The 27,755-nt window shown below is 44.7% G+C and overlaps 2 protein-coding genes across 3 annotated transcripts in view; one reads left to right on the forward strand and one right to left on the reverse strand.

The window, feature by feature from the left end:
- Positions 1-15,179, reverse strand: part of akt1 (v-akt murine thymoma viral oncogene homolog 1) — a 28,047-nt gene extending 12,868 nt beyond the window's left edge. Inside the window, exons 1-2 of the mRNA XM_053845164.1 lie at positions 15,034-15,179; positions 10,547-10,722 (exon numbers count right to left, since the gene is read on the reverse strand). Of these exons, the coding sequence (XP_053701139.1) occupies positions 10,547-10,592 (46 nt within the window). The 5' untranslated portion in view covers positions 10,593-10,722; positions 15,034-15,179. The remainder of the gene's footprint in view (positions 1-10,546; positions 10,723-15,033) is intronic.
- A 5,702-nt stretch (positions 15,180-20,881) lies between these two features.
- On the forward strand, positions 20,882-27,557 carry zbtb42 (zinc finger and BTB domain containing 42). Of its 2 annotated transcripts, none has more exons than XM_053846000.1 (2): positions 20,882-21,021; positions 22,265-27,557. In XM_053846000.1, the coding sequence occupies exon 2, from the start codon at positions 22,279-22,281 to the stop codon at positions 23,872-23,874; it is 1,596 nt and encodes a 531-aa protein (XP_053701975.1). In that variant the 5' UTR covers positions 20,882-21,021; positions 22,265-22,278; the 3' UTR covers positions 23,875-27,557. The 2 variants fall into 2 exon arrangements, with proteins under 2 accessions (XP_053701975.1, XP_053701976.1); XM_053846001.1 differs by lacking the exon at positions 20,882-21,021 and adding an exon at positions 21,046-21,566.
- Positions 27,558-27,755: the final 198 nt, after the last annotated feature.

Here is a 27,755-nt window from a genome sequence, read left to right on the forward strand (position 1 = left end):
AAAACTCAATTTACTCCTGCAATGCTTCAGGAAACGTTGTGCCAGATGTTGTGCAGACGGAGGGAAAAATAGCTTTTGTACCGTAACAAGACAGCGGCGGTCGGTGCAAGTGGGATCGTGAATATTTATACAGGAAAAAAAAGTGCAATTTATTTTTAATTATGGAGTCGCATATTAACCCCATGCAGAGTGGAGGCAAGCTGTCCTTAATTGCCCCATTTCCTCCAGCTCAGTAGCGAAAAAGATAGCGCGAGCATGTGGCAGGGATTCGTCAATCTTCTGGCGTGGCACGACTGATACCAGATCAGTTAAAGCTGGGAAGATTGAATTCTCACACTGTCTTTTTTCAAGTATTAATATCATAACTAATGACATTATCCATATCATCTCAAGATATGAGCTCTTGAGATCTAAAGTGTGCTAAAGACACCATGTCTGTCGGGGACTTTTTTTTAAATTTTTTTTGAGGGGGAATTCTAGATGCAACGCACTCACCCAGTTTATATTACAGACTCTTACTACTCTCTTTTGTAGACAAAAGGCCATTGGTTCCTTGTTTGAAACTACAAAGCCGGTCACATGACAGAAGTGGAAGCAGCCACATCCGGTTGTCTGTCTGTCTCCCTGCGCAGCAAACGTTTGCAAACATAAACAACAAAGATGACCCCAGTCAGCTTCCTATTTACACCCACTTCCTCTTTCGCTGCTTTTATTTCAGCAACAAGCTTCCGCGAAAGCGTCACAAACAACGGAACTATGTATAGATAAACCAAGAAACAAGTCGAAAAGTCTTTAGTTAATGACAACTGCAAATTTTATAGTTACAACCTGAATGTTTTGCGAACATCACGACACCTGACCTGGGAGTGATGCATGAAAAGCCTATAATGCATCCTGTGAACAAAGTCCAACACTGACTAGACTGCTGAGAAAGGACAATGGTTCTCGGCACTTCTGAGAACACTTTCAAATCAGCTTCCAGTAAATTCAAACTACACTTCAGAGAAAATAACTGTCATACAAAAAAAAGCCTCTTGCACAGTGATGACTAAATACCAGTTTCATAAGTGGATTTAAAAAAGACCTGCTGTATTTTAAATCCCATTTAAATGCAACTTAGACTTTTATTATTGCTTAATAGGACAAGAAAAAGACTTGTGAAGTGAAAACAAGCGGACATTTACCCATGACTCCCATGAGTGAAAGGGACTCTGTTGTCTCTTTTTACAATGCTCAAAAAACCAAAAGGCATAAGAAACTGTGGTAATTGTACAGATGGCAGTCAAACATTTTGTCTCAACGTTTGCTCTCCTGTTTTGTTCACCTCTTCATGTCATTTCTCAGAAGTGTTTGTCTCTCTTTGTTAAACCACACTTACATAGCTACCGGATGTTTTCACCAAACAAGCGGCAAAGCTTTACTGACCAAAAATGCAATGGCACATGCATTTCGACTGCTGCAATATGATGGGTGAATTAGAACAGGAAAAAATAAGGGGGAAAATACCCAAGTATTGCCATGGAACTGTAATGATGTTGAGAACGGTGGATCGGTAGTCAGACAGATCACTGCGTATGTTTTCCACACATGCAAAAGTGCAAGTGGGGAGTGGAGTGTGTACGACACATGTGCACTCTGTGTGTGCATTAGTGGAGCTGTCAGGGCCTGATAGAGTGTCTTTACATGACGAGCAGCTGCTGAGGTCTGGGATGTGCGCTGGGCAAAGTGGAAAATAATGAAGGGAGAACCACTGCCAAACAAAACAGAATTCATCTTTATTTGCCAACTGCTGCACGGCCCTTGGTGTGGACAGTTCCAGCCTGCCGCTGACACGCCACCCACACACCCCCGTCTCACACACACACACACACACAAAGACAGTAGGCCGGTGCATGAAAACATTTTGTTGGTCGCAACCTTGTCCTGTTTGCTCATTAGTTCGTGCGGAACCGCGGCAGATTTTTCTAATCATACCATTTAGACATAAAAGCCCATTCCGTTTTTGTAAACTCTCCTTTTCAATGGAAGCTTTCACACTTGCATTATGCAACAAACATGAGCAACAGTAGATGAACTGAATACTGGAACTGCCGTTGCTCTTTGTTCATAGTTTGTATGACAAGCGCTGACTGGATTTAGCTAAGGATATACAGTAGAATAATATTGTACTGACCAGTCCAGGGATCATCGTGTTACACCATGAATGAGTATGTTCATACTTTTTGGAGGATCAATAATCAAACACCATCATATCTGGAAAGAATGTCAATCTGTGATGCTATCAATGCTTCGGCTGCGCGCATAGACAGATAGCAACACCAGCACCATGGCCTTCAGTCCAACAGGTTAGTAAAGCTCCCGTACTTTGTTTCCCTTAATATTATACAGATTCCTTAAGCTAGTCAAGGCTGGATTACTGTTGGTTGGTTGTTTTCTTATTAGCCTTTAGCCACAGCTAGCAACCTTTTAGCTTGCCAACATACCATGAACTATTCAATTACAGATGCAGGTTGCAGTGCAAGTCGAGCAGCAACTAAACCACAGTCATATTGAGTCTGTAATTTTGCGAACATGTCAACCCCATCTCACACATGCCACCTCTGATTTGCCTGAAGACTAGATCAACCGCATGTCCCAGCAACTCCCAGCCGAAGTGCCGCATAAATGACGTAAGATGACACTGTTCTAGCTTGATACTGAAGTCAAATTACACATTGAACAAGTTGGATCTCAAAGGACTTGAAGCAGTGGGATACAATTGGGATCTTGCTTTGTAGCCTCTCTAGGCCACCGTAGTTTGAGACAAGCTGGTGGATCAGTGTCTATCGAACAATTTGCACTTCCTGCTTTGCTGAGCAGTCCAAAATAAAGTTCACCTCAAAAACCCAGCTACAGCCTTCACTTTACGTTCCGCTATATATGTATTGCAGTGTCACTTGGTGGACGTTTTGTAATCCGTGAGAAATGCCTAGCCTTCAAAACACAGACTTAGCATACGATTCCCAAAATGGAATTTTCAATTGTCGGACCAAGCTTGAATCTCTCTATATTGTTCTGTACTTAATTCTAGAAGTCACGTTTTCATTATATATTTGGGGTAATAATCCAAAGCAACCCATATTTTTAACAACCAACAGCAAGCGTCATTTTAAGAAAAGCAACTCGGTTGCACTCTTATTAAAAAATGCATTTCTTGCTCACACAAAATGCTTCATATTGAGTATTTCATTGGATCAACAGGTGACGAAAAGGGGGGTTTCGATGTTGAAGAGGCTTAAACTGCAGGCGACTGGCTAATAGAGGGGGGCAAGTAAATTAAAAACAGTGGAAGACTTTGGACAAAACAGAAGAAACTGAGAGACGCCGGCTGCATCAACAAGAGCTCTAATCTGTACGTCTCCACAAGACAATGTCAGGAATGTTCAAGAGATTTAACATTCTTTTTACACTTCAGTTCTGACTTTAAACTTAGTTTTACATTCGAGGAGCCACCATCCACCCCCTCACACACACACCCAGGGTAACTGGAGTGTCAGACAAAATGCGCTTTAAGTGCCCATTCCCAGTGGTTGGACTTCCTGAGGGGGGCTGCTGTTAGGTTTTGTCTCTGTCTGGCCATTCATGTCTTCAGCGAACGAGAGGAAAGAAGCCAGTGGTAACTCCATGAACTGAGCATGTGTGAGTGGTGAGAATCGGATGGGGTTGCGCGGGAGTGTGGGGGTGAGGCGGAGGTTGAGGATTAGGGAATTAGAACTCCAAAGAGAGGGAGGAGGGGTGCGCCTTTTGTTGGTTTTTCCTCGGACGCCCCCGCTATCCCTTCGGCTCTTTCTTGCGGGTTTTGCCTGTAGGCTGCAGCTGCGGCCTGCTGCCCTGTGCCCTGCATCTTAATGAGCGGGCCAGCTCCAGAGGAGAGGGGGTGCCTGATGCAGGGCTATCAAAGAAACACAGCGGCCATCATCATATTCTGAGAGACTATCAATCAGACAGTAACTTGGATTACTCTTCCCTTAAAGGACGTGATGTCCAAAGAGCCCAGAGGTTTGTTTGGTTTTTTTTTTCACTTGTCGCTGTGTGCCTCCATGACATCCCCCTCCTCTGCAACACTCTTTTGTTGGCTCCTTCCTCTTCCATGCAGCTGGAGGCTGCACTCCACCGCCAGGAATTTGGCAGCAGCGCCAACAGGTTGCATCGAAGGCCCGCCCCAGCCATCCAAAGTCGCCCTCTCTGGCTCTTCCTTTTGCCTGTCTCCCTTTCTCCCCATCACTAGGATTGCTGCTGCTACCGCAACAAGGAAAAAAATGAGGAGGTGGTGGGGGCAATGGAAGCTGCCCCTCTTTCTCACGCTCGTAAGAAAGCCCTCACTTCTTCTCAGTCGTGAGTGACACCTGCTGATTACCATAGAGACACTGTGGGAAGTTCCCCCTGCCACACTAGGCCCGAAATTTGCCCCCTCTCCCTGGGTAAACAAGCAGTCCATGGATTAGTTAACTGGGTTACTGCATGGCAAACAAATAAACACACATTATTTAGAGCAAATTAGTGCCAATGAACTTTCAATGACCAGTGTAGGATTGAACGCCCACAAACAAGCGGGATCTCAAGAACTTCCAAGCAAAGGTGACCCCCTCCAGCTGCTGTTGCCATCCCCAATAGGATGTTTCCACTTACCTTATCTTATGAAAGTGAGTAGATTATCATCAATATATAATATAATAATAAGATAAACAGAAGTGATGGCGGTATTAATTCACAATTTACACAAAGCAGCGCACTGACTGCTTCATCTCATGAAGCCCCTCTTCACCAGAAAGTCATGCCACCGAAGTGATTAATGTTAGAGCCTGCAAACATCTCACTGTTCCATAGATGCTTCCGCCATGAGTCCAAGTTGTCAGCGGGTCATTATCCTAGCAACGGGGGGGGTGGGCAGTAGCATGTGGGGTAGGACATAGAAGGATTGGGCTCGAAGGGAAGAGGCAAAATAAAAGAACATAGCTAATAGAAACTCAAGGGGGAAGAAAAGAGTTAAAAACAAAAGGAATGAGAGATGAAAAGGAAGTGGAGCGTTGCGGTTGTCAGGTGTAGTCAACACAGTAAAACCATCACAGGCTCAAGGGACCGGTGCTGGAGGTGCCACTCCGCGCTAGCCTCCCAGAGCAACTACTGGCCAGACTGACGGCTGCAGCCCACTCATTTATTTTTCTTCACCACATTTAGCAGGAAGACCGATGAATGAGGGTGAAAGGGGGGGCCTGCTGTGACAACCTCTGCTCCGGATAGTGCCTAAAGCGGCTTTATTCCAACTTCATTTAACTGGACAAAAGACAATATTATATTACCGAAATTATTTTTTAAACAATACATACTTAGGTTCCGCTTCACACGCATGTTATGATGAATATTAGCTTACACTTATTGGAAATTCTCCTGTCATCGTAAGGGAGCACTTGACCCAACTTCACTGTATCTTGAGAGTCGCTGACTCCCAGCACAAAATGCTTTTGTAGGATCATACTTGGCATCTAAGTGAGGACAATAGAATCAGTCTAGTATCAGATGCAGTGCGGGTTTAGTCTGCGGTTTTGCCACTTGAATCAGACAACTTAACATACTGAGTACAGAGTTGGACCTTTTCCGTAAGTTTTATTGCAGTGTGTCAACTGACTACTGTAGAAATGAAGACAGAAACTCAAGTACAGTGTTGATTTCACCACTCCACAACAAATACTAGTAGTGGAGTGGTGAAGCGAACATCTCATTTGTGTTATATATATATATATATATATATATATACATATATATATATATATATATATATATATATATGAATGACAAAGTCTGTTTTTGTTTACTCACAGATGTAACATTGAAAAACATGCTCAAAATAACTTACTCTGGGGCATGCACTTTCTCTAAGACTCCATTAAGTAACTGTAGGTGCAAGGTCCATCCTCAAAGAGAACCTACCTGCATGAGTGTTGTGTTTACAAGGAAACACAAGACACAAATGCTGCACTAACAGTTACAGTCAAATCAAAATTCACATTGATTGTTCGATAATAAGGTATTTTTGAAATACATCTACAAGCACAAACAGAGATTGCATTTGTGCAGACTGACAGCTAAATGTATATTTATATTCTACTTTGGCTTTGATTTGAAATTTTACATTTAACAGGCTTGGTAGAAGCCTGAAGAATAATTTCACAGGATGTTTATGAGTGAGCGAGTGTGTGTGGCCTCTCACTACCGGCCATAATTAGGGGATGCCTGTGTGCGCATCCGAGCTGGCACGCAGTCAAATCTGGGTCTTCACACATCACACCATCGTGGGACGTTCTTAATCAGGTCGATCTGCTTCTCACAGAGCATTTGAAGTGGCAGAAGACAAAGAGAATCCAACATCAGAATGGAAAACGGATTCGAAAATCCCGGATGCATTCCTGCCTCGCCTGGTCACCAGATGTACCAGACCATAATATTGATGTCAAATACGCCAATATCCCGTCACCACTGAGGCCGTCTGTGGGACCACCAACAGGTTCTCACCAGTGTCCTGCAGACTCATGGTCAGCTGATGGGAGTCTCTATGTGACAGGTCTCACAAACACACAAAACATCCATCCGCTCTCCTGAGGCTATCTGGGTCACCGAGCAATGTTCTGGGAACATCACAAAGACGCTGCTCAACTTCTGTCTCTCCCCTCGCCATCCCGCTCGCCCTCCTTTCATAAGCTGGAGCCAGCTGAGCGCTTCCCAAATCCAACAGTTGTTGCGGCCTTCGTTAGCCTAACGAGGGGGCCGACTCTTTATACTTGTCAGGGAGCAAATGAGTCAAACAAACAAGGGCCAGGGAGGAGGCGAGGACAAGCGAGCGCTGTTCTGTTGAGCTTCACTGGGCTCTTGGCGGCAACGCTCGCCTGGAAACTAGGGAACCCACAATCTGCCTCTTTGAAGTCTGATGATGCCCCGGCTTTGATGGAAACTTTAGCAAAACACACTTGCAAGAGGAAATAACATGCTACCGAGTTTCTGTGACCACTAGAGGCCGTAGGCACATTCAAAGTGTGCGGTTGTGTGAGTGCACTGTGTGAGGCTTCTAAAAAGGGGATGCATAACAACTGTTTAGAATAGTCACAACAAAGTTACAGTGTTTTCGCAAGCCTGTACTTGTGATGCAGCCCGTGCACTGGCTGTGTGGCTTCCAACTAAACATGCTCAGCATTAGTTATACAATTTGCATATGCATGTAGACATGAAATGTAGAGCACTCCTGGCTTCTCCATCGCCTCGCCTTGCATTTGAAAAATCTCCCGGCCATATTAGAAGAGTCACAACAAGGAAGCCCATCCAGACACCACAGGGCAGGGATTACAGAGAAAGTATGAAGGTGTGTCCTTCACAATGAGATCATCTTTCAGAGTGTCTGGAGCAAATGTGAAGAGGCTGATTTAGGATTAGCGCTGGTGGAGGCCTTTAGGGGCAGTAGGGCAAAATGTATTTCGAGGTTGCACATGATGTGCCTGTAAAAGCATGAATAAGCATCTAAATAGTTCTACGTGGGGCAAGGACAGTATGTTTCCGTCCCCATTGCATGTGGGTGCCGATTTGATTTATATTGCAAAACTAATCCAGAGATAATGCCAGTTAATAAGATCGGACTAACACTGGAATGAAACACAGCCAAGAAACAAGGAAGCAGAGGGGGGAGTTTTGACCTTTAGTGAATTGGCGACACCAAAAACGCTAGTTTTTAATCTAGAGTATATATATCTGTCTGCATCCCACAGCCGTCCTCACCCGGTCCACCTCTTCACATGTCCGCCTGTGATTTATGCTTATTACGCTGCTGATTTTTTTTCATTAAAAACATGGAATCTAACCGTTCAGCCTTTATCCTAACCTCACTCTGCATGTAAATATTGAAACCCTGAATGTAACCTTTACGTTGAAGTCAGGATAGGGAGGTTCCAGTCTGCAAAAATGGGTACAGCCATTTGTAGCTGTAGTAGAATGACACTGTTTCGTACTGCCTGAAACAAACATGACCGCACGTCATAGCCACCCGCCAAAACGTAAGATATAGTTTATGGGGAGAAATATCAATATTTAATAATATTGTCCCAAAAAAGATGGGAGAGTAAACCTTTAAACCATATCTATGGTTGTGAAATGCCTCACACACCTAATAGGTTGCAAGATATGGATACTAATGATGAGGATCTGTCGCCAAAAATAAAATCATGAATTGGTAAATGAATCCATTTTTTTCTGAATATTTGTTATCATCCATAATGGCATCACCGGCACAACACAATGATCTTACAGCTTATCGTCTTATCTAGCCTTAACAATGGAGACAGGGTTCAAAGGTAAACAGCAGATCTGAACATTATAGCTTAACTCAGGTGCCATGGGCAGCTGAAGTTGACCTCTGAGTAATCTTTGAAGCTAGCACACACACACTGTTTATGAAAACATGAAGGGCTATCTCTTGCTGAATGCTAAATTGGTGTTTTGAGTCAGCACATGGGAGTAATGAGCACACTCCACACACTAGGAAGCCGAATGAGCCATTTATTATTACGCCCACGATGAGATGTGAGTCACTTGGGTGGTGCCGCCGCCACAATAACGTACACAAAAACTCCCCGACATCGGGTGAAGATCATGCATAACCAGGCGCTCAGGTGACGGACAACAAGACGTGGCTACTGCACGTTCACCTTCTGCGCCGTGGCTCGAGGGCACGGCAGCATGACAGTGACGCGGCACTAAAGGCCTGTCAAGGAGGCCGGCAGACGCCCTCCAATCAAAACTCTCAGAGATTGGGTGACATTTCGCAGAGCACAGCTGCTGCGCTGTGACAGCATGCCAGCTCACTTGCTCCTGAAGGGCTGTTTGTCTAGCGTGTCACAGCTACTGTAGCTAGCACACACGCTGATAAATGAATGCGTGTGAATGGATGTGCGCTTTCACTACAGCGTGACCAGATTGTTTTCCTTCCGGTAAATCGTTGCTTCTTTTATGAGTTATAGATTTACAGATGATCATTTGACTGGCTTATCCGCGCCTCTCAAGGTGAGGAAAAATGAGCCTTTGACTTCGTGCTTTTTAATGGGAATCATTGAAGGTTTTGGTTTAAAAATAAGTCGCAGGAAAACACTTCTAGCGCATTAAATGATTCAGTAATGAAAGGACAATATGTAGCGAACATGCTATTTAGCGTCTTTAGTTGGAACAGCACTAGTATACCCACACAAGAATTGAACCCTTTGCAGCCCACGGCACACTGCTTCAGTTTGCCTGAGTCTCAATCCCAATGACAAAGTTTCTGTCTGCCAAAACCCTTCCACTTCTTCATAACTGCAGGTGGCAGGTCTGCACAAAAGCGGACTTGCTGATCCTTGTTTTTTATCTGCTTCTTCAGACGCACCGCTCTCATTACCTCCAGTTTTTCCCGTTTCTTCAAAAACCTTATGATCAGGGTTCTTGTGTGCGCTCCAGCACCGTGTCTCCTGTGGGCACGCATGATGGTTATCTTTGAGCTAGTTAGTTCTCGTGTCTCTGGTATCCATTTCTCCAAAAAAGGAGCAGCACTAGCCATAGGTTGCTACGTCTGGGCCTCAACTCCAGATCCGTCATTTTCTGTTCCTGACCTTTATTCCCCCGTAAATGAGAGACGAATTTAGCTTTCAAGTTAGTCACATCATCTTTCTCGCCGATGGAGGCAATGATGGCATTAAGCAGGCACTTTCTCTATATTCCAGTTCCTCTGGTTTTGAAGCATCTAGGAAGGATGCCGATATTTAATGTTGGTATTGCGACAGACAAGGCTGTGGTCGGGGTGTGTAAACCGTTTGACCAATGATGAGGCTGGTTGTAAAATGAGCACCAGACTGACAACCAAGTGACTACACATCTAAGAAAAGCCTGCTCTGGTCTATGATGTCCTACGGATATCTGAGTCTAGTGTGACTGGTAACGCTCCTCAAAGCCATATCCCTTTTCCAAAAGCCGTTCTTTGAACTGCTTTCTTAACCTCCTGTCAGAGTCGTCGAGAAGAAGCTCTACTATCCTATTTAGCCTCTGGTGGTGTTAGAGGAGTGGGCCCTACGAGGGAGTTTGCAGGCAAAGTTAATATGCAGAGATCCAGCGCTCAAAGCCAGCAGGTATGTGAGGAATGCCTCTACGTCTAAACAACAGGACTCACGCCCGACGCCGAACTGCACTTCGCAAAGAGCAGTTGCTTCTGCACAAATGTGGGATTTATTAGGATATTGAAAGGTTTGGGAGACACGTTGGATACAATGTTCCTTAGAAAATCACATTGAGGTTGCTACTGAGCAGCTACTGGTGGGGTAAAGTCTTCGCCTACCTTCATTAGAGATCAAGTTCCTTTCACAAAACATCAGCTTTAACCTCGTAAAACTCAATCTGACTTCAGAAAATCCGGAAAAATATGAAATATATTGATTCTTATCAAATACATTGATACTTTTCATATCGAAAGACATTATCTTAATTATTGTCCAAATGAATTCACCTCTTTTATGCAGCCATCCCTCCTTGACGATCACCACATTGGTCATGTTGGTGGGAAGGGTGGAGGATCCAGGGTTCCCACAGGGAGCGTCACCTTGTTCCCAAACGTTCCTTCCGTCAAGCTGGAGGCGAAAGACCAGGTCCTGGAGTTTGCAGACGGGCGTCAATCCTGGTTATCTATTAGTTGAAGAGAAGTAAAAATTAGCCCCAAAATGAGGTGAAAGATCCTTTCCACCAGTCTGAATACTAACGGAGAGGTCAACTCTGATGAGAGGAAGTGTCACGCAAAAGATTCAGACAAATGTCGCGGGGTGAGACAGTGGTGGTTCTGACCCACTGAGGTGCAGTCATAAAGAGATCTGTCAGTTGGAGGGGTCTCATCATAACAACAACAGGAAGTGAATGTTACAGACAGCAAGTCAAATCAGACTTTCAATAACACGTTCAACACACGTCTGCTCTCTCCACATCCAGTGTGACGGAGTTTGAAAGTTTATTTTTGCTTTGTTTTATAGCGTCCCAGTTTCACTGAGGTCGAGAAGAAAACCATTAGATCCCTTCCACAGCTTTATGTGTGATGCACTAGATGTACAGTATACACACTTGGACAGACCACACAAACAAACTCAGGCGCACACCCCGCTGCCAAAAAAGCAACACAAGCAGTGGAACGATGCTGGAGCCACAACACAGCGCTGCTGTTTTAATGGGAGCGACCTGTTGCTACTGCGGCCTGTGTGGAAAAGCTGGCCTGCTGCCAGTGCTGCAGCCACTGAATGAACCCAGTACCCTGACAGCAAGTCACATGGTTCTTCTTCAGGCCTGATGTCACCGCAGCTTTCAATCATTCATCTCTCCGGCTTTGGCTCCGGGGGCCACCTCATTCAATGCAAATCAGTGTCAGGCTACAAAAGACGCCACACACTGCGGCCGTCACCAGCCCGAACAGACTCGCATGTTTACAGCAGGAGGAACGAAAGCAGCCCACCATCATGACCACAGAAGTGCTACTTATGCGATCACAGATCAATAACAGACAACCACAAAGGAGCTGTGAAGCACCCACACTGTGCAATAACAAGCTGCAGCAAAACATACCTGAGACTGGAAAGACCTTTGTTGTTTTCTAGAGCTACTCTGTAACCAGAGCCGGTCTGGTCTACTACCCTGCGCCGAGTTCCTCTTTCGAGTTCCCCGAAAACAAGTCACTAATGATAAGAAAGGGCACGTCAGTGGCAACAGCTAGGAAAGGCACACGATTCTAGGAGGACTCTGTGTTCACATGTACATGAACGCCAACCAAGTCTTGGAGTTAAAACACAATTGCATGAAAATCTGATTTATTTGAAGTACTTATACAGCATATATTCACATAAAATAAATCTTTGATCAGAGACACTTAATTGTCTCTTTTTAAACAAAACAACAAACGAGAAAAATAGATTTTAAGATCAGATCTCCACTAGCAGCTCAGATCTCACAAATGAATGTGGTCTCAACTTCCCCGATCTTCATGTGATCATCCTTTATTCCATTAAAAATGTGAATAAACTAATCTAAAGACTTCCTCGTGGCATGGCTGTGCTATTCCGAATAGAAGCAACTGGGTTCTATTACCATCAAACTTATAAATTTAGGCCACATGGACAGGTTGCCAGGATGAGGTATCTATTCATCTTATTTTGACAAATCTTTAATGATATCACCTTCATCATTTTCTATCGCCATTCCCCACCAGGGGTTGCCACAGCAAGTCAGTGTTGTCTATCTGGTGCGTTCTACCTATTCATATCTTTGATCATTTATTGCTAAGTGAAAAGAGGTTAAGCGCAACGAACTAAACAAAGGTAGCCTTTGTTAGCATTTAGCATGGAAAAGTAACTTCAGGACTACATTGACAAAATGGCATTAGAAACTGAAACTATTTTAGGTGCATAGAAGAGGGTGAAGAAGACAGTGCAGGCAGGGTGGATGGGGCAGGGACTACGGTTATGGATGACGGACGGAGGGGTAGAGGCACTTGAGGCACTGAGAGTGACAAGAAGGGACATGAAATGAGGGACATAAGGAAACGTTTGGAGACAAAGTTAAGGGCGTCAGATGGTTTGTACAGGTAAAGAGACAATGGTGGACCAAGAAGACCAAGAAGAAGTAGAAGACAAAGCTGTAGAAAATAAAGACAACAAGGAAGTTGAAGACAAAGAAGCAGTACACAAGGACAGGGATGGAGAAGTCCAAGTCTATGACAAAGAAGTAGAAGACAAGGACAGAGAAAATGACGATAAAGAAGCTGAAGGCGTAGAAGAACAAGTCGAAGGGGCAGGGAAGTAGTCGTAAGTAAGACGAAAGAGTCGAGGACGAAGAAGACAACATAGTGAAGCTGCCATTGCCACCAAAGAATCTAAACAAAGCCATCTCCCCACTGTTGAGTGCGTTTTCTGTCACTGAAATCTCAATAAAATGATCCCGGCAGCTTGCGCCAGCAATAAAAGTCAGTGTCGAATGAGAAAAGTTATTTTCAGCCAACAATTCTCCTCTTTGCTGTGAATGGAACTGAGAGGGACATGTGAGCTGTCGTCACAAGAAGCCTGTCTCTCTCTGCGATAGTAGATCAAAACTACAGCGGCGGAGGCACAATAACCCTGACTGTTTACACTTGCTGAAATCTCAAAGAACATTCTTCAGATTCAGCAAGTAACCAGTGGCAGATTTGCGTCAATGGGCTTTGCTGGGATTGGGTGGGAGGCGACTGGCATTTTCTAAATAGCACTGGAAGCCAGGCAAACAGTCAATGGCTGCATGATTACGCTGGCTTGTTGCGTCTTCGCCTGGTCACATGCTGCGTCCCCTTTGCATAGACACACACGGAACAGAGGTGGCCTCGTGACCAACAACAACAAAACAGACGCTCAAGCGTACTGGGAAATACATCTCTCAGCTGATGTATGTATTGACACTTTATTGCCATAATAGAAGACTGAGATGAGAGACACCAGCCACTTGCTCACAGACCCCATACAGCGACTTACTGGCCGTATTGAAGAGTTAGTTTGACCTTCTACGGTGAAGCAACTGTTAGCTGATACTACAGCTCCACTTGAGGCAAGATTTATGCTCTGCCAGGGCAGAGCTCATATTTAAAGGCGTCTTCAAGGTGCATTCTGTGGGATGCAATATATTAACCTCTTGACGTCGGGATTTCTTTTTCTTAATAGGCACCAACTCCTGCTGACACCAGACACTTCAGTGACACACTTTAAAGATGTCCCAACTGTCAAGAGGTTCTACTCCAGCGTGTTTGCTATTCTGGCTGTAATGGAAACAATGATGTCAATTGGGCGGTCAGAGAAAGGAAAAGGTTGAACTAGTCAGCTTACAGACGAACACACAGATTGAAACCTACTCAAATAACTAGTTAATATTCAGGTATTATTCCTGCTCCACAATGGAGAGTTTATAATGTTTCTGTGTTAACGGACATGTAGATACGATGGACTGTCATGAGATTTTTTTAAATAAATATTTTTAAACAGACTTCCCTGTTTGTGTCTATTCTCCACTACTATTCTGCTACTACTATTCTTAACAAGCCTGACAGGAAGTACACAAGACGCCCAACTGTACAACCTCTGAATTCAAGTCAATGTTCTGACAATCTTTTAGCCTTGATACCATGTTGCTTCTTGGCTTAACTCTACATGTAATTGAGATCTGAAACAGTTTCATCACAAGATCCAGGTATCGGTTCTATAAAAGTACCAAAACTAGAAGAAACACCAAACCGACAAGCCAAGTTTCTGTTCAACCAATGAAAACAACACTTGGTTGTTTTCAGGAAGTGCTCAGTCTTTGCCGACTTCAAAATAAGTTTCATATGTACATGGTGCTTTTACAGATTGGGTTTGATAGAAACAGTGAAAAGATAACACCTGTTGTTATGAGTTGTTATCACTGCTGGTGGAATGTGTTATACCGAATTGTAATTGATCCAAAAAATACACATCCTAATGTCAGTTTGAGAGCACGAAATCCGGGTTAGGTGTTGTTTCGCGGTCATTACAACGCACACAAACACGTAAACAAACACAGGCGCGTCCATGACAATGAATGAGCTGGTGTGTTGTTTACGCGTTTGAATCCAGCTCAACAATACGTTACACACAGTAGACAACGTGACTTTAGATATGTTGGCCTGAGGGCTGCTTCTGTCCCAAAACGAGTCCAAGAAAAATGAATGGTCACGTTAAGGAGAGGCTGTTGACTCCAGAAGACGCTCGAGTGGCTCGAGAAGTAGTTTATGACTGACTCCGGCGCTTCAAAAGTGAGCAAAGTAGCCGGATTTGACGCTTCTTATTTCGCGACAGAGAGGATCTGGGGCCTAGCAGGGCAGTTTGGCTGAGAGGAACCGCATCCCATCTAAGTACAATGGGGACCTTCGCTGTCTAGCTGCCGAACTCGTGTAGTGAACCATGCAAAGGAAGCGTTTACCTGGGCAGGAACTCAACAATGTCTCCGTCTCATTACAGTGGGCTGTTTCGGTGGTGTTTTAAGTTGATAAGTCCTTCAACAAGCTACACAAAGTGCGCCCATTTACTCCGACTCTCCTGCTGTCTTCCACTTCACCTCCCAGCCGCGCGGACTGCCTGCCGCTGTGGCTGCGCCGCTCCCGGGCCCTAAAGCCTGCCATGTATCCGGCACTGCAGGAGCGGCAATAAGAGCCGTTGCCCTCGTGATTCACCTTTGTTTATCAAGCTATTCATTGAATTAATTTGACACCTATAGCTCGTATGTAATTCCAGCATGAATTACACGCCAAATTGCGTAGGACATAAAATATTTTTAAATCATATTTTAACTAGAACGGCGATTGATTATAAAAAGCTACCACTATTTGTAAACAGTTTAAAAAACAGACACTTAAAGCTGAGAGAATTTTTCTTCATGACAACATGAACACTTCTATACTTTCATTAAATTGTAAATAAATAAGTCAGCTGATACACATTAACACTGACATAAATGGAAAAGCTTGTGTTTGTTTTTTAAGTGCGATTTTCAACATAATTTGATACAAATCTGTTTCATTAAATGCAATTCCTCACCACACCACCTACAGTACAGAAATGTTTTCCTAAAATTGAATGTGGCAAATTAATTGAATGTGACCTGTCATCCCAAGCTTGGCAATAATAGCTTAAGCATATCCATTTAAATGGGTTAGTCAGTGCAAATGTGATTTTTATTCAGCTTGAATCCTCTACATTTCAAACCTGACACTGTCCGCTGAGAAGCTGTGGACAGTGGACAACAATAACATCAACCCATCGGACGAAAGGCTTTGAAAACATCGGGGCACCTCAGGCCTCCGTTCTCTCTCCACTCTTTGACACCATGCATACTTGTGATATTGGGTCATGTTACATCAGTGCCAGTTGAACAGCACCATCATGGGTTGCATCAGAGATGATAAGGTGGAAAACATAGTGGAGAGAGCCACAAATAGTGCGAAATTCTATAGCAGTAAGATCAAGGTGCTTGTGGTGGACTTGTGGTCTACATACACAGCAGACTTCTAACAGAGGATGAGGTCCTTCAACACTATACAGCAATTGATAGCACAGTCATCGGAGAGGCGTGATGGAGAAGAGACCAACAGTCCGAGACCTGGTGAAGCTAGCGAAGAAGTCTGGGACCATCGTTGAAAGAGGAATCCGGAAAATGTGGAGGAGGCGTTGGTTCGGAGGACCAGGGACAAAGGTGAAAGTCCAAGCTTAAAGGGACCTGCTATTTTCACTATGTTTACGATGTTATTGAAAAAATATTTATGAATGATATATACATATAATCATTGTTTATTACTTTTTAAAATATTTGTATTTACCCATTTTGATCTTGTGTTGATTATATTTCATATTCTTTATTTTGTATTTTAGATCTTCTTCTGTCTCTTTGGGCTTCTCCCTTCAGTGGTGGCCACATTGGACCATCGTCCTCCATCTCCCCCTGTCCTCTGCTTCCTCTTCTCTCAAACCTACAAACCTCATGTCCTCCATCACAACCTCCATCAATCTCCTCGTTGGCCTTCCTCTCGCTGTCCCTCTGATCTATTGCTTCCTGATCCTATCCATCCTGCTCACCCCCAGAGAGAAGCTCAGCATCTTCATCTCTGCTACCTCCAGCTCTGCCTCCTGTCTTTTCCTCAGTGCCACTGTTTCCAAACCATACAACGTTGCTGGCCTCACCACACTTTTGGACACTTTCCTTTTCAACCTTACCGACACCCTTTTGTCACACATCACACCTGACTTCACCTCTTTCACCCCTGGACAGTTGAGCCTCAGTACTTCAAATCCCCAACCTCTTTATCTCTGCATCCTGTAACTTCACCTGTCCACTTGTCTCCCTCTCATTCACACACATGGATTCCGTCTTACTGCGGCTAACCTTCATTCCTCTACTTTCTAAGGCAAAAGGCCTCCACTTCCACTTCCACTTCCACTTGCTCCCTGCTCTCATCACAGATCACAATGTCATCTGCAAACATCATCGTCCAAGGGGCGTCTTGTCTAACCTCATCTGTCAACCTGTCCATCACCATGGCAAACAAGAAGGGCCTCAGAAAATTCATTATTTTAATAACCTTTTTGTGCTACGAGGGGCCAAGAAATATGCCATATATTGCAGCTGTGAAAATTCCTATAAACATTTCTGGCAAATCTTTTACATATTATGTTTTAGGTTATTTGATCAACACTGCCTTGCATCACTCCTTGAACAACAAATAGTCAGTTAGTGTTCAGTGGCGTCCGGGTGATGACCAGTCTTGTGTGACCCAACACTCTCATCTCTTCCCCGTGCTGCCCTTGTCAGCGAGGGGATCCCACAACTTCTTCCCTCCTCTCTCTCTCTCTCCTCTGGTGTGTGTCTTGTTGATTCACATGTTCTGATGATGAGTAACAACTTTCCAAAATCCCCCTATTCTGTGTGTGACTCCATGCTGTTCCCATTAAAGATTCCACCGCTCTGTTTTCTCACTGGCTGTATAAAAATATAACAAGATCTCACAGGCTGTTGAAGAAGCTTCAGGACTGCATGGAGGCAGCGATGGCCACCAAAGTAGCTCCAATGGAGCATCAGAAAAGTATATATAGTACAGTGGGTAATGCTTTTGCTTCCAAAAAACGCATCAGAAATGGGGGTGCTGTTCATTGTACCAATTAGGGTGTTGTGTTTTCGCTCTAATCTGCTTTTGTTTTTATCAAAATTTAAGAGTCATTTGCATCCTAAAGGCTTCGAGGAGACAAGCCGCCCCCAGTCGCTGGGGCGCAGTGGTCCAGTACAGAGAGTGATGTGGCTCTTCTGTGGCTGGATGGCTGGCTGGTTGGCCGGTCAGACTACACTGGAATGCGGCTCTTTTGTTTGTCTGACAGAGGAGTGGGTCAGGGGGAGAATGCCATTGATGATTGCAGAGAGGAAGAATGAACCTCCAGGAAGTGTTCTCTCTCTCTGCCCACTCCCCCGCTCTCATTCTCTCTCCCTCTTTCTCCATCTTTTTTTTTTTTTTCTGTGTGTGAGAACTTTCACTGTGCCGAGCCTCGCTCTCTGAGGCCACGGTCCCCGGGCACAACCACTGCTTTGTCTTGTCCTGTGAACACAGACCCCTCCTCTGCTGGGCACCCACGTTTGCCAGGACCAGGAAAACACGGCTCCACAGCTCCTATTCTTATCACATCACTGCTCCGGGATGGATGATGTGGGTCTGTGTGTGTGAATGTGTCCTCAACAGTCCTACATGTTATTGTTGTTTAGGGGGGGTTTAAAGGAGATTCACATGACACTATTGAGCAGCTTCCTGATAAACTAGGTCCTCAAAAAAGCTTTCAGGTCCCTGGTTTAGGTGATGTGCTGCAGTCACTATAGACAGAAGCTCCACATTTTGAAAGACCTTTGGCACAGCATATGTGCCATATAACCAAAAAAGATACCTGATTTAACAAGGAAGTAGTTCAGCTTTCAATTAAACAATATATATAGGAGTTACAATCAACATGTTTGCTGATGATGTAGTGATGTAGAGTCTGAGTGAGGAGGAGAAAGTGGTGAGAAAAGGAAGTGAAAACAGTATTTTGTGTCAGTAATGGACAGATGAAGGGAGGTGAAGAAGAGAGTGCAGGCAGGGTAGAGAACAGATCAGAAACAAGTGTATCAGAGGGACAGTTGCTCATGTGGAGAAATTTGGTGACAGTTTGAGAGAGTGTTGAACCGACTGTGTAAACATAGGCCCATTTATGAGCGATCTCTTTGCTGCCTAAAGTGGACAGAACAACACATTTTTTGGGGACATCCATCTTGAATTAAAAAAATAAAATTGTAATGTTTCTGTCCATCACATTGATTTAATGTTTCAGTGTACCTGGAATTGATGCACTGAAAAAACGTTCTTAGAGAATGAAAATATATATGAGATTAATGTGTTGTTAGAATGAATTAACTATTTTAATATGCAATTAAAATTAATCTTTAAATATCCCTGTCATGTGAAAACTATTGGAACCATCTATAAAAACTAGATTTTTTTTTATCAAGTCCCACCCCTATATTTCACTCTCCCAAATTGGCAAATGATTATTGTTGATAGTATCATATTAAAAATCATGGGACCCCAACGGGGAGCCTTGTGGAACGCCTTGTGGATGACTGACGGAGAAAAAGGATAGTTGTTCCTGTGATGTTTCATACACCAGCGAGAAACTGACACTTAGCTTGCCATCATCTGGAAGACATCCGCTGCGTGTGACAGTAACAGCCAGACTAAAAATGGAATAAAGCAGTAAGTGGATAAGAATCTAGCCAGTGGCCCCTTCAGTTCAGTGGCTGCCGCCTCCCTGCACATTGCACATTCCCCCCTGTGTCAGAAAGCTACGAGGAGCTGCAAATGGTCCTTTCAAAACACACGACAGCTGGAACACAGGGCAAAGGTGGCCCAGGCAGTTGAGGGGGCGCAAAGGGAGGGACACGAGGAGGGGGACTAGACCAGCAGCTGCAGCCTTAAGTGTGCTTCACCACTGTTTTGCCACCTTCCTGCTTTAACAAACAATAAAAACGACCCTGGCAGGATATAACTTATTATCTACTTCAAATTCCTTCCATCTATCTTGAACAATTTGGGTTAAATAAATCCCGTCCTGGGTCGTGTGGAGTCTGGGAAAACAAAGCGCTGGGAGGTTTGGTGCCAGCCAGGGAATTCCACAACTCAGAGCAGGATTAGAACGACCACCTAAAAGCTCCCCGGAGATCAAACCCCATTAATTGCTAATGATTTTTTTTTTTAAATCTTGTTTTCAAAGTTACAGTTTAAGTTAAGATCACAGGACGCTAAGATAAAATGTGGTCGTGCGTGAATGGAGACTTTCTATTTTTGCGTCTGCCCTGTATTGACAGGTAATCTGGCCAGGGTTAATCCAGCTTCCTTCCTTCTGTTACCTTGTTGTCTTGTTGTGTTGTCTTCCTGTTGGAGATACACAGGTGAAAATTCCAACTGACTTAAAAATGATGCAGTTTGAGAATTTGACCTAATACGTTGGTCCTCATCCTTTCCAAAGGTGTACGAACCAGCGCTGGAAATTCGATTTCAAGCCATGAAGAGCTACAGTCAAAAACATGTCAATAAACCTGATTCACGTCCCAGTTACTTGCTTGCAGAGGAGGATCCATGAAGCCAGATCCAGGAGGCCAGTTTCCACCTGACCGCTGTAGCACAATTGACCATGTTAGCTGGCAACCAATGTTTTCAAGAATCTCCAAAAAATGGATCAAACAACCCTATATTCTCCTCAATATATGTGTATAAACTCTATTTTTCTGGAGTAGAATAGCTCCTATAATAAGTGCCTGTAAGACCGAAAAATCTAACTATTTTTTGTCATTCAAATAGACTGTTGTTTTCAAGCCACAGCTGAGAGCAACTACTATTTGTATTTAAACTGGGGTTGAAGACTGAAGCCTGTTAATGAGTGATAGAAGAGAACAATGTGAGCCGTTTACTCCGGATAAACGTACCACAGTGTTTAACACTTTCAGATAAAAAAAAGTCAGTATATTAGATGGAAACATATATTTAAAAATCCGCCGAATTTACAAAAACAGACTAATGATTATCTTCCGCTGAGTTCCGAGGTGTGACCCTGGAGCCAGGTCAGAAGCGTGACCTCTCTCCTGACCTGGACAGGTGTCGCTCTGTTCTCTGCCGCTTGCTGCCGCTGTGTGAGTTCACGCGGTAGTACAGGCGCATTCAGGCGGCGGATCTCGCGAGGCTTGAGCCATTATCAACCTGCCTGACACACAGCAGCGCTGACTCTGTCGGGGTCGGACTGGAGCTCAAGAAACGACGAGGAGACGCGAACATCTGGCCGCACATCATGAAGCACCACCGGGGCGTTTAGCGGCGACGACACGACGACCTGGGAGCAGATCCATGTAGGTGCTCTGTGTTGCTCCGGAGAAAGTTAAACAGAAGCTTCTGTCTGTCTGTGTCGCCGCGGAGTTACTGCGCTGTTTTAAAAGGCTTCTCACTTCCTCCTCTTTATTCTTAACAGGCAAAAATCCCCACATTTTTATCCGTTAAACGCCGACGCGTAACGCAACATCTGCTTTTTAGTTGGAATCGCAAAAGTGCATTTAAAGCGCAAATAAACGCGCGATCGATGGTGGCTTATTTTGGAGGTGTGTGAATTGTAGTTTGCGAGCTGCGGATTGTGCGTTTAAACAAGTTTGCCGTGGGTTTTGGAGCGAGTTTAACATATGGCTGAAAGGGGCGCACAGCTGGAGGTAGCGTTTCCATTGCGGTGATGTCAGAGCAGCTGACTCCACAGCTTGCAGTGTAATTAGCAAACAGAGCAGCAGTTGACTCACTCGGCTCCGAGTTTGCCACCTTACACCGCCGCGAATATTGACAAGTGCCGGGAGATATCCGCGAGCGCGGCGGGGCAAGTGGAGTGTCGCCGCGGATGGAACATGTGCGGGTGAGCAGGCGTGCGCCTTTCCATGAAGTTGCAGGCTGGATCGCGTTGTGTCGCCGATGTTTGGTACCGGTTTGTTTGGTTTGAGCTTTGTCGGTGTGGCTGCTGAAGTCCTCTTGGACACGTCGAGGTTTCAAAACTCTCAATAATGTAGTGGTGAAGTGCTGTAATTTCTGTGGATCCACCAGACATTGCCAACTTCCAAGTTTAATGTGGCGATTTTACGAATGTTGAGATATGGATTTGGCTGATCCAGCTGTTTAGTTTTCAATTCTCTTCTTTCTCTATGGTGCCCAATGAAACTGTGTTTGTGTCAGTAGAGAGGACTTTAGGATCTGTAGATGCATGTGTGCAAATATGTGAAATAAAATGTGTTCAGAACACTGTTGGACTATTTCACAAAAATGTCGCTTAAATTACGGTTTAAAAGTCGGAAAGATTTGCCCAAAAGTTTCAGCTGTTTCACTCGAATCCAGCTGTGGTGCAGCGAGTTGTCCAAACTAAAACTGCGGTGTGGTAGAATCAGAATGTAGCAGTGCTGAGACATAACCTTAAATTCAAATGACCCGGTCAAGTCGCTGTTGAAGCCCCCCGGTAGTTCACGCTCCACCGTCTGAGCGCGGAGGCTCCGCAGCCCGAGGGTCCCTGCAATCGCCTCATTCCATTTATCCACTGTCCTGTTTTTCCTGTTTTTCCATCAGGTTATGAAGGAAGAATGGAGTTCCCAGACCATAGCCGCCAGTTGCTGCAGTGTCTGAGTCAGCAGCGAACCCAAGGTTTCCTCTGTGACTGCACTGTTCTCGTCGGCGAGGCTCAATTCAAGGCGCACAGAGCCGTGCTGGCCTCCTGCAGCATGTACTTCCACCTCTTCTACAGAGACCAGCTGGACAAAAGGGACGTTGTGCATCTGAACAGTGACATTGTGACAGCCCCGGCTTTCAGTCTGCTCCTTGAATTTATGTATGAGGGGAAGTTGGAGTTCCGAACTCTGCCAGTGGAGGATGTCCTCGCCGCTGCCAGTTACCTCCACATGTACGACATAGTCAAAGTTTGTAAAGGCAAGCTGAAAGACAAGGAGCTGTCTTCTCTGGACGAGAAGATGGGCGAGAGTCTGGGGCTGGCCTGCCTGGACCAGGAGAATTCTTCGGACGGCGAGCTGCACAGCAAGCAGCTTGTGCTGCGACAGCACCAGACGCCGTCTCAGGGGGCTCCCAGGGCCCCCCCAGCAGAGGAGTTTGACATGGACAAGAGCGAAGTCAGGCTGGCTGTCACCAATTGTGAGAGGTCTGCGCAGGGCAGGCAGAAGGCGAACGGTCACTCTGTCAGGTCCCCGGACCTTGTAAGTGTCAATTATGTGTCAGCAGAGGCCGAAGCCTGTGTCCAAACAGCTGGAAAAACAAAAGCTGATGTCAGTAGTTCTACCGTGTCGCTGTCCCTGAGGTCCCGGGCTTCGGATGACATGGACTGTGCGCTGGATTTGTCTTTCAAGCCTCTGTCTAGCAGAGATCCCTTACACCCCTCCTACGTCTCAGGACAGCTGGCCCTCGACAGCCAGCAGCAGGGCACTGAGCCACTTGTTAAAGACGAACACGACTTGCTGTCAGAGCAGGAGGACAGTGAGCCGATGAGCCCTGAGAGCCAGCACTTTGGGAATAGTGCCAGGAGCGCGGTGGTGACAGGGTTCGCTGCCCTCTTCCCAGGCAACAACGGCTCCACCGCGGCCCTCCTCTCCCAGGAGGAGGACCTGATGGACGAGGAAGGGGAGGCCTGCCGAGGGAGGGAGGGCGCGCCCGGCAGGGAGCTGGAGGAGAGGAGGGGTCGTCTGCTGGGGGACAGCGAGGAAGAGGAGGAGGACGACCTGGCCTCTTCAGATATCTCCACCTCCAGCGGCGTGCTCCTGCCGCCGGGCCAACAGGTGTGCGTGTGCCCGCTGTGCAGCAAAGTCTTCCCCAGCCCCCACGTCCTGCAACTGCACCTCAGCTCACATTTCCGCGAGAAGGACGGCGCCCGCTCCAAGCTGTCGCCCGACGGCTCGGTCCCCACCTGCATGCAGTGCAACAAGACCTTCTCCTGCATGTACACGCTGAAGCGCCACGAGCGCACGCACTCCGGCGAGAAGCCCTACACCTGCGGCCAGTGCGGCAAGAGCTTCCAGTACTCCCACAACCTGAGCCGCCACGCCGTGGTCCACACTCGCGAGAAGCCTCACGCCTGCAAGTGGTGCGAGCGGCGCTTCACCCAGTCCGGGGACCTCTACCGCCACATCAGGAAGTTTCACTGTGGCCTTGTTAAGACCCTCGCCATCGGATAGCGCCTCGCCTGTGCCATGACAATGTCTCCTCACACACCGGCGGTTTTGTTAGAAACTCGTTTCTCCGAACTCACATCTTCAATATGTAGCAACTTGTAGAGCTGGCTGCCAGTTTGACGCGGCTTCTATGGAACTCATCAGACTAGGCTCTTGTTTGTTTATGTCAATCCATTTGATTTGCTGTGAGGCAAACGTGAGAAATACTAACACTTTAATACAATCGACAGACTTTATTTGTGCACAAGTGAACCGTCCGCGAGTAGCAATATCTGATTTTCTTTCACTCCTTCCTTATCATTATTATTATTATTATTATTATTATTTATTTAAAGATAGTAAACTATCAACTGGGCAGCGAAACTACTGGAGCTAGATTTATGTTTGAGTAAACCACCGTATTGTTTTCTTTTTTGTTTCTCGCTAAAATAAGCTTGTATGAAAGGAGCAGACTTTATTTTTTAGGTAAACAGACGAGGCATTTTCTGCCTTAAATACTGGTGCCTACTGAGTTCTCAACCCAGACTTGAGAATGTGGCGATAAAATGCTTCCCCAAATCGAGAGGTTCCTGATCCACCAGTGCCCTTATTTTGAAATGAATGTCAAATTTACAAGTGATTTTTGTTCTTCATTTCAATCTAAATTGTATGCAGAGGCAGGCTTAACTTCAAACATTAAAAAAAGCAGCTTGGGGAATCTGGTACTTTAAAACAGGCTGCACAACGGGTCTGTTTTTGAAGTTACAGCTTTGAATGTAGCCAAGATGAACCTGACAATGAGTAAGAAACATGAAAAGTAAAATGTAGATGTGAATAATTTTCAGTTTTTGCTGCAGTTAATTGAGCTAATTTATATGAATTCAAAACTCCATTAAGTCATGCGGATTATTGATCATTTTCCTGACAGAATGGGCTTCAAATTTATTATTTTATTTAAGACGGAACATTATTACAATTGACTTGTAAAGTTAGATTTTTCTTTTTTTAAGCAGCAAAATCTTGGCATTTTCTGTCATCATTCATTTGTGTATTTATTAAAAAAAGAATAAAATAAATGAAGAAAAACACAATTACTGCGTTAATAAAGCGAGACAAATGTCTCTTAGAACCTTCAGTTAAAGTTGAAAGCAGCAAGCTGATGCCCTGCTAACATTCTAATGTGGCTAACTACATTGAAAATATCAAGCACAGTGTGTTGTTTTCTCTTTTTACTTCACTCTAAAATTGTATTAGAAAGTTGCATTGGATGTTGCATCCTCTTCACATGTTTTACAGTACCAGATTCAAAAACGAATATTGAAAAGACACAGAAATATACACAGATTGTGGACTCGTCCACATGACTATGACTTTACTGTCCAGCTTCAGTTTGAATTCGTCCCAGTGGGCCTCTTTTGTTATCCTCCGTTGTGGTCTATGAAGGAAAACTAACTTCCCGGTCAGAATTTCACCTTGACGTCGACCCTGACTCAACCCTGCGGTGTCACCTTTCGCCATTGTCCGCGGTTATCTGGGCGGCCGAGGCGATTCACCAGACTTCCTGCTCCTGCCGCACTTGCTCGCTCATGCGATGACCTGGGTGGAAGCGGAGGAGCCACCGGTGACGTGGCCTCGGATCATCTTCACCTTCTGTCATCTCGCTGGATGTGTGAACACTACTGATTATCTTTGACTCATCTGTCCTGAAAAGACTTGATCAGATTTTATTTATTAGTTTGGTTCAGGGTTTACTCTTGGTACGCGTTCACTGGTCTGTTTATCTACCCGAATCCAGTTACTGTAATCTTTACTTTGTTCTTGGAACATAGAGAAGCACTTGATTTTTTTTTTTTTTTGGCATTGAACTATAGTCTCAACACTTTCATCTAGGCTGCTATTTTTGTGTATTTAATGTAAATATATATCTATTTATCAACACTGGTTTGTGGAGGGGCGTCAGGTGTCTTATTGAGTTACAATTCAAGTGGACAAATCGCCAGAGTTTTCCGCCACAGGAAGTAGTTGTTCAGCCATCGTGATTTGGCCGCAAACAGAAATCAGACAATACAGCCATTGTTCGCGACCCCCCCACCCCACACCCCCTCGGTCAGGTAGTTCTCAAGGGATCTTTGTAGATCTCTGTCCGAGCTGTGGGGGGAAACCGCCGTCTCTCTTTGCACATTTCTGTAGAGAACGGAGGCACTGGAATGTGAGAAATGTATTTAGCAAAGGGAAACCGGTGAGACTGTACACAGGTGTATTGTTTGGACGCATCAAAGGACCACCGAACGAAGATAAAAGTCTCATTGTTCTTGGAGTGATAGCACATCTGTCCTGAGATTTGTGTGTCGATAATTCATCCCTGCCACTCTTCCACAAGTTTTTTCTAAGGCTATGTTTGCGACACAGCTGAAAAAAAAGGCCTTAAAACAATGGTTGCCATGGTGATTTTGATGTGTTCAGAAAGAAAATGACTGCCTTTCATACAAATATAGCCTTAGAAGTAGAGCTCATTCCTGACCGTTTTCCTTATTAATAAGAGGTCCACAGTAAATATTTCATGAATGTAAGGTCAGCCAGGATGTTCATCGCTGTACTAAGTGTCTAGGACTCGAGCAATTCAAAATCTGTTCTCATCTGACTGGCTTTTATCATGGTTCTCTGTAGTGAAGGAGCCCCGACTTGTCTCCTCGGGAACCTTTTGTTTGGGTCGTGCGACCTATCAAATGCTGTTTTTCCCGAATGTATTTGTGTTTCATCTGAAGTGAACTCCGACTCCAAGCTCCAGTGTGATCGCCACGTGTGCCTTGTCGTCACAAATCGGTGCAACACCTGGAGAAACCCGGTTCAGATCTTGGCCGCCTTTCCAAGTTTGTCTAAGCGTTGAGATTGGATTTTTCTGTTCAGTATGAAGAGGGACATGCATGAGCCGACGGAAACAAACTTTATTAGTCGCTGTTGAATGTCGAACACTGAGATTGTTGTTTTGGTGGAAGGCGCTTCATTCATGCTGTACGCCCGCTGGAGCCCGAGGCTTCGTCCACGTCGCCCTGTTTTTACTGTGCTAGTTACAGACCTGGGTTTAAAACTTTAATCCCCACACAACTGAAGGAAAATGTATTTGATTCATTTTTTCAAACGGTTTATGTATGCATTCAAAGTCGACTTGATGTGGCGATGAAGTCACAGTGACAGAAGAGAAAATAACAAACTAAAAGTCACTTTCAATTCTGACCAGAGCTTGAATAAATGACACATTCAAGATGCTTTTTGTTTCGGTGAATTTGGCTCTCGCGATGAAAACATTGTCGTGTGGATGAAGCCTTGGACGTCGTCTTCTGCAGGACTGTGAACTTGTCTGAGATATTTATTGCTGTGCCCCTTTTTCACGTTTGTTTAAGAAAAAAAAGGCTTCCTAATGTCAAACAAGAATCTTTTTGATAGACTTTGTAGAAGTGCCATTAGAATTTAATATAATTTTTTAATAAGAAAAAAAGTATATTTTATAGTAACGATTGCTTCGAAGTTAGCGGTGTAGATATTAGATGACAATCTTTACGCAGAATTGACATGATTTAGGTAATTTGAAGCGATTCTGAATTGTTTTTTTTTTTTTTTTTTTTTGGAGTGTGTTTGTGTGTGTGTGCTGTGAAAATGTGACAATCTTTGGATTTAGGTCTTTATGAAGATTTAAGCATAGAATTAAATGGAACAACTTTCTCTCACTGTGTGGTTATTTCTTGTCGGTAATTCTGTTCAAATGGACTGCAATATTCCGTGATATGATTCACGGGTCTTGGTCGCAGCGGCAACAATCTGTGTGTGTGTGTGTTTGTGTACACAGACAACAGAACATGATGATGCCGCCGGTCCTACTGGTTCTGCCCCTGATTCAAACCATAAAC

This window comes from Synchiropus splendidus, chromosome 16, assembly GCF_027744825.2.
Source record: "Synchiropus splendidus isolate RoL2022-P1 chromosome 16, RoL_Sspl_1.0, whole genome shotgun sequence".
Taxonomy (NCBI): Eukaryota; Metazoa; Chordata; class Actinopteri; order Syngnathiformes; family Callionymidae; genus Synchiropus; species Synchiropus splendidus.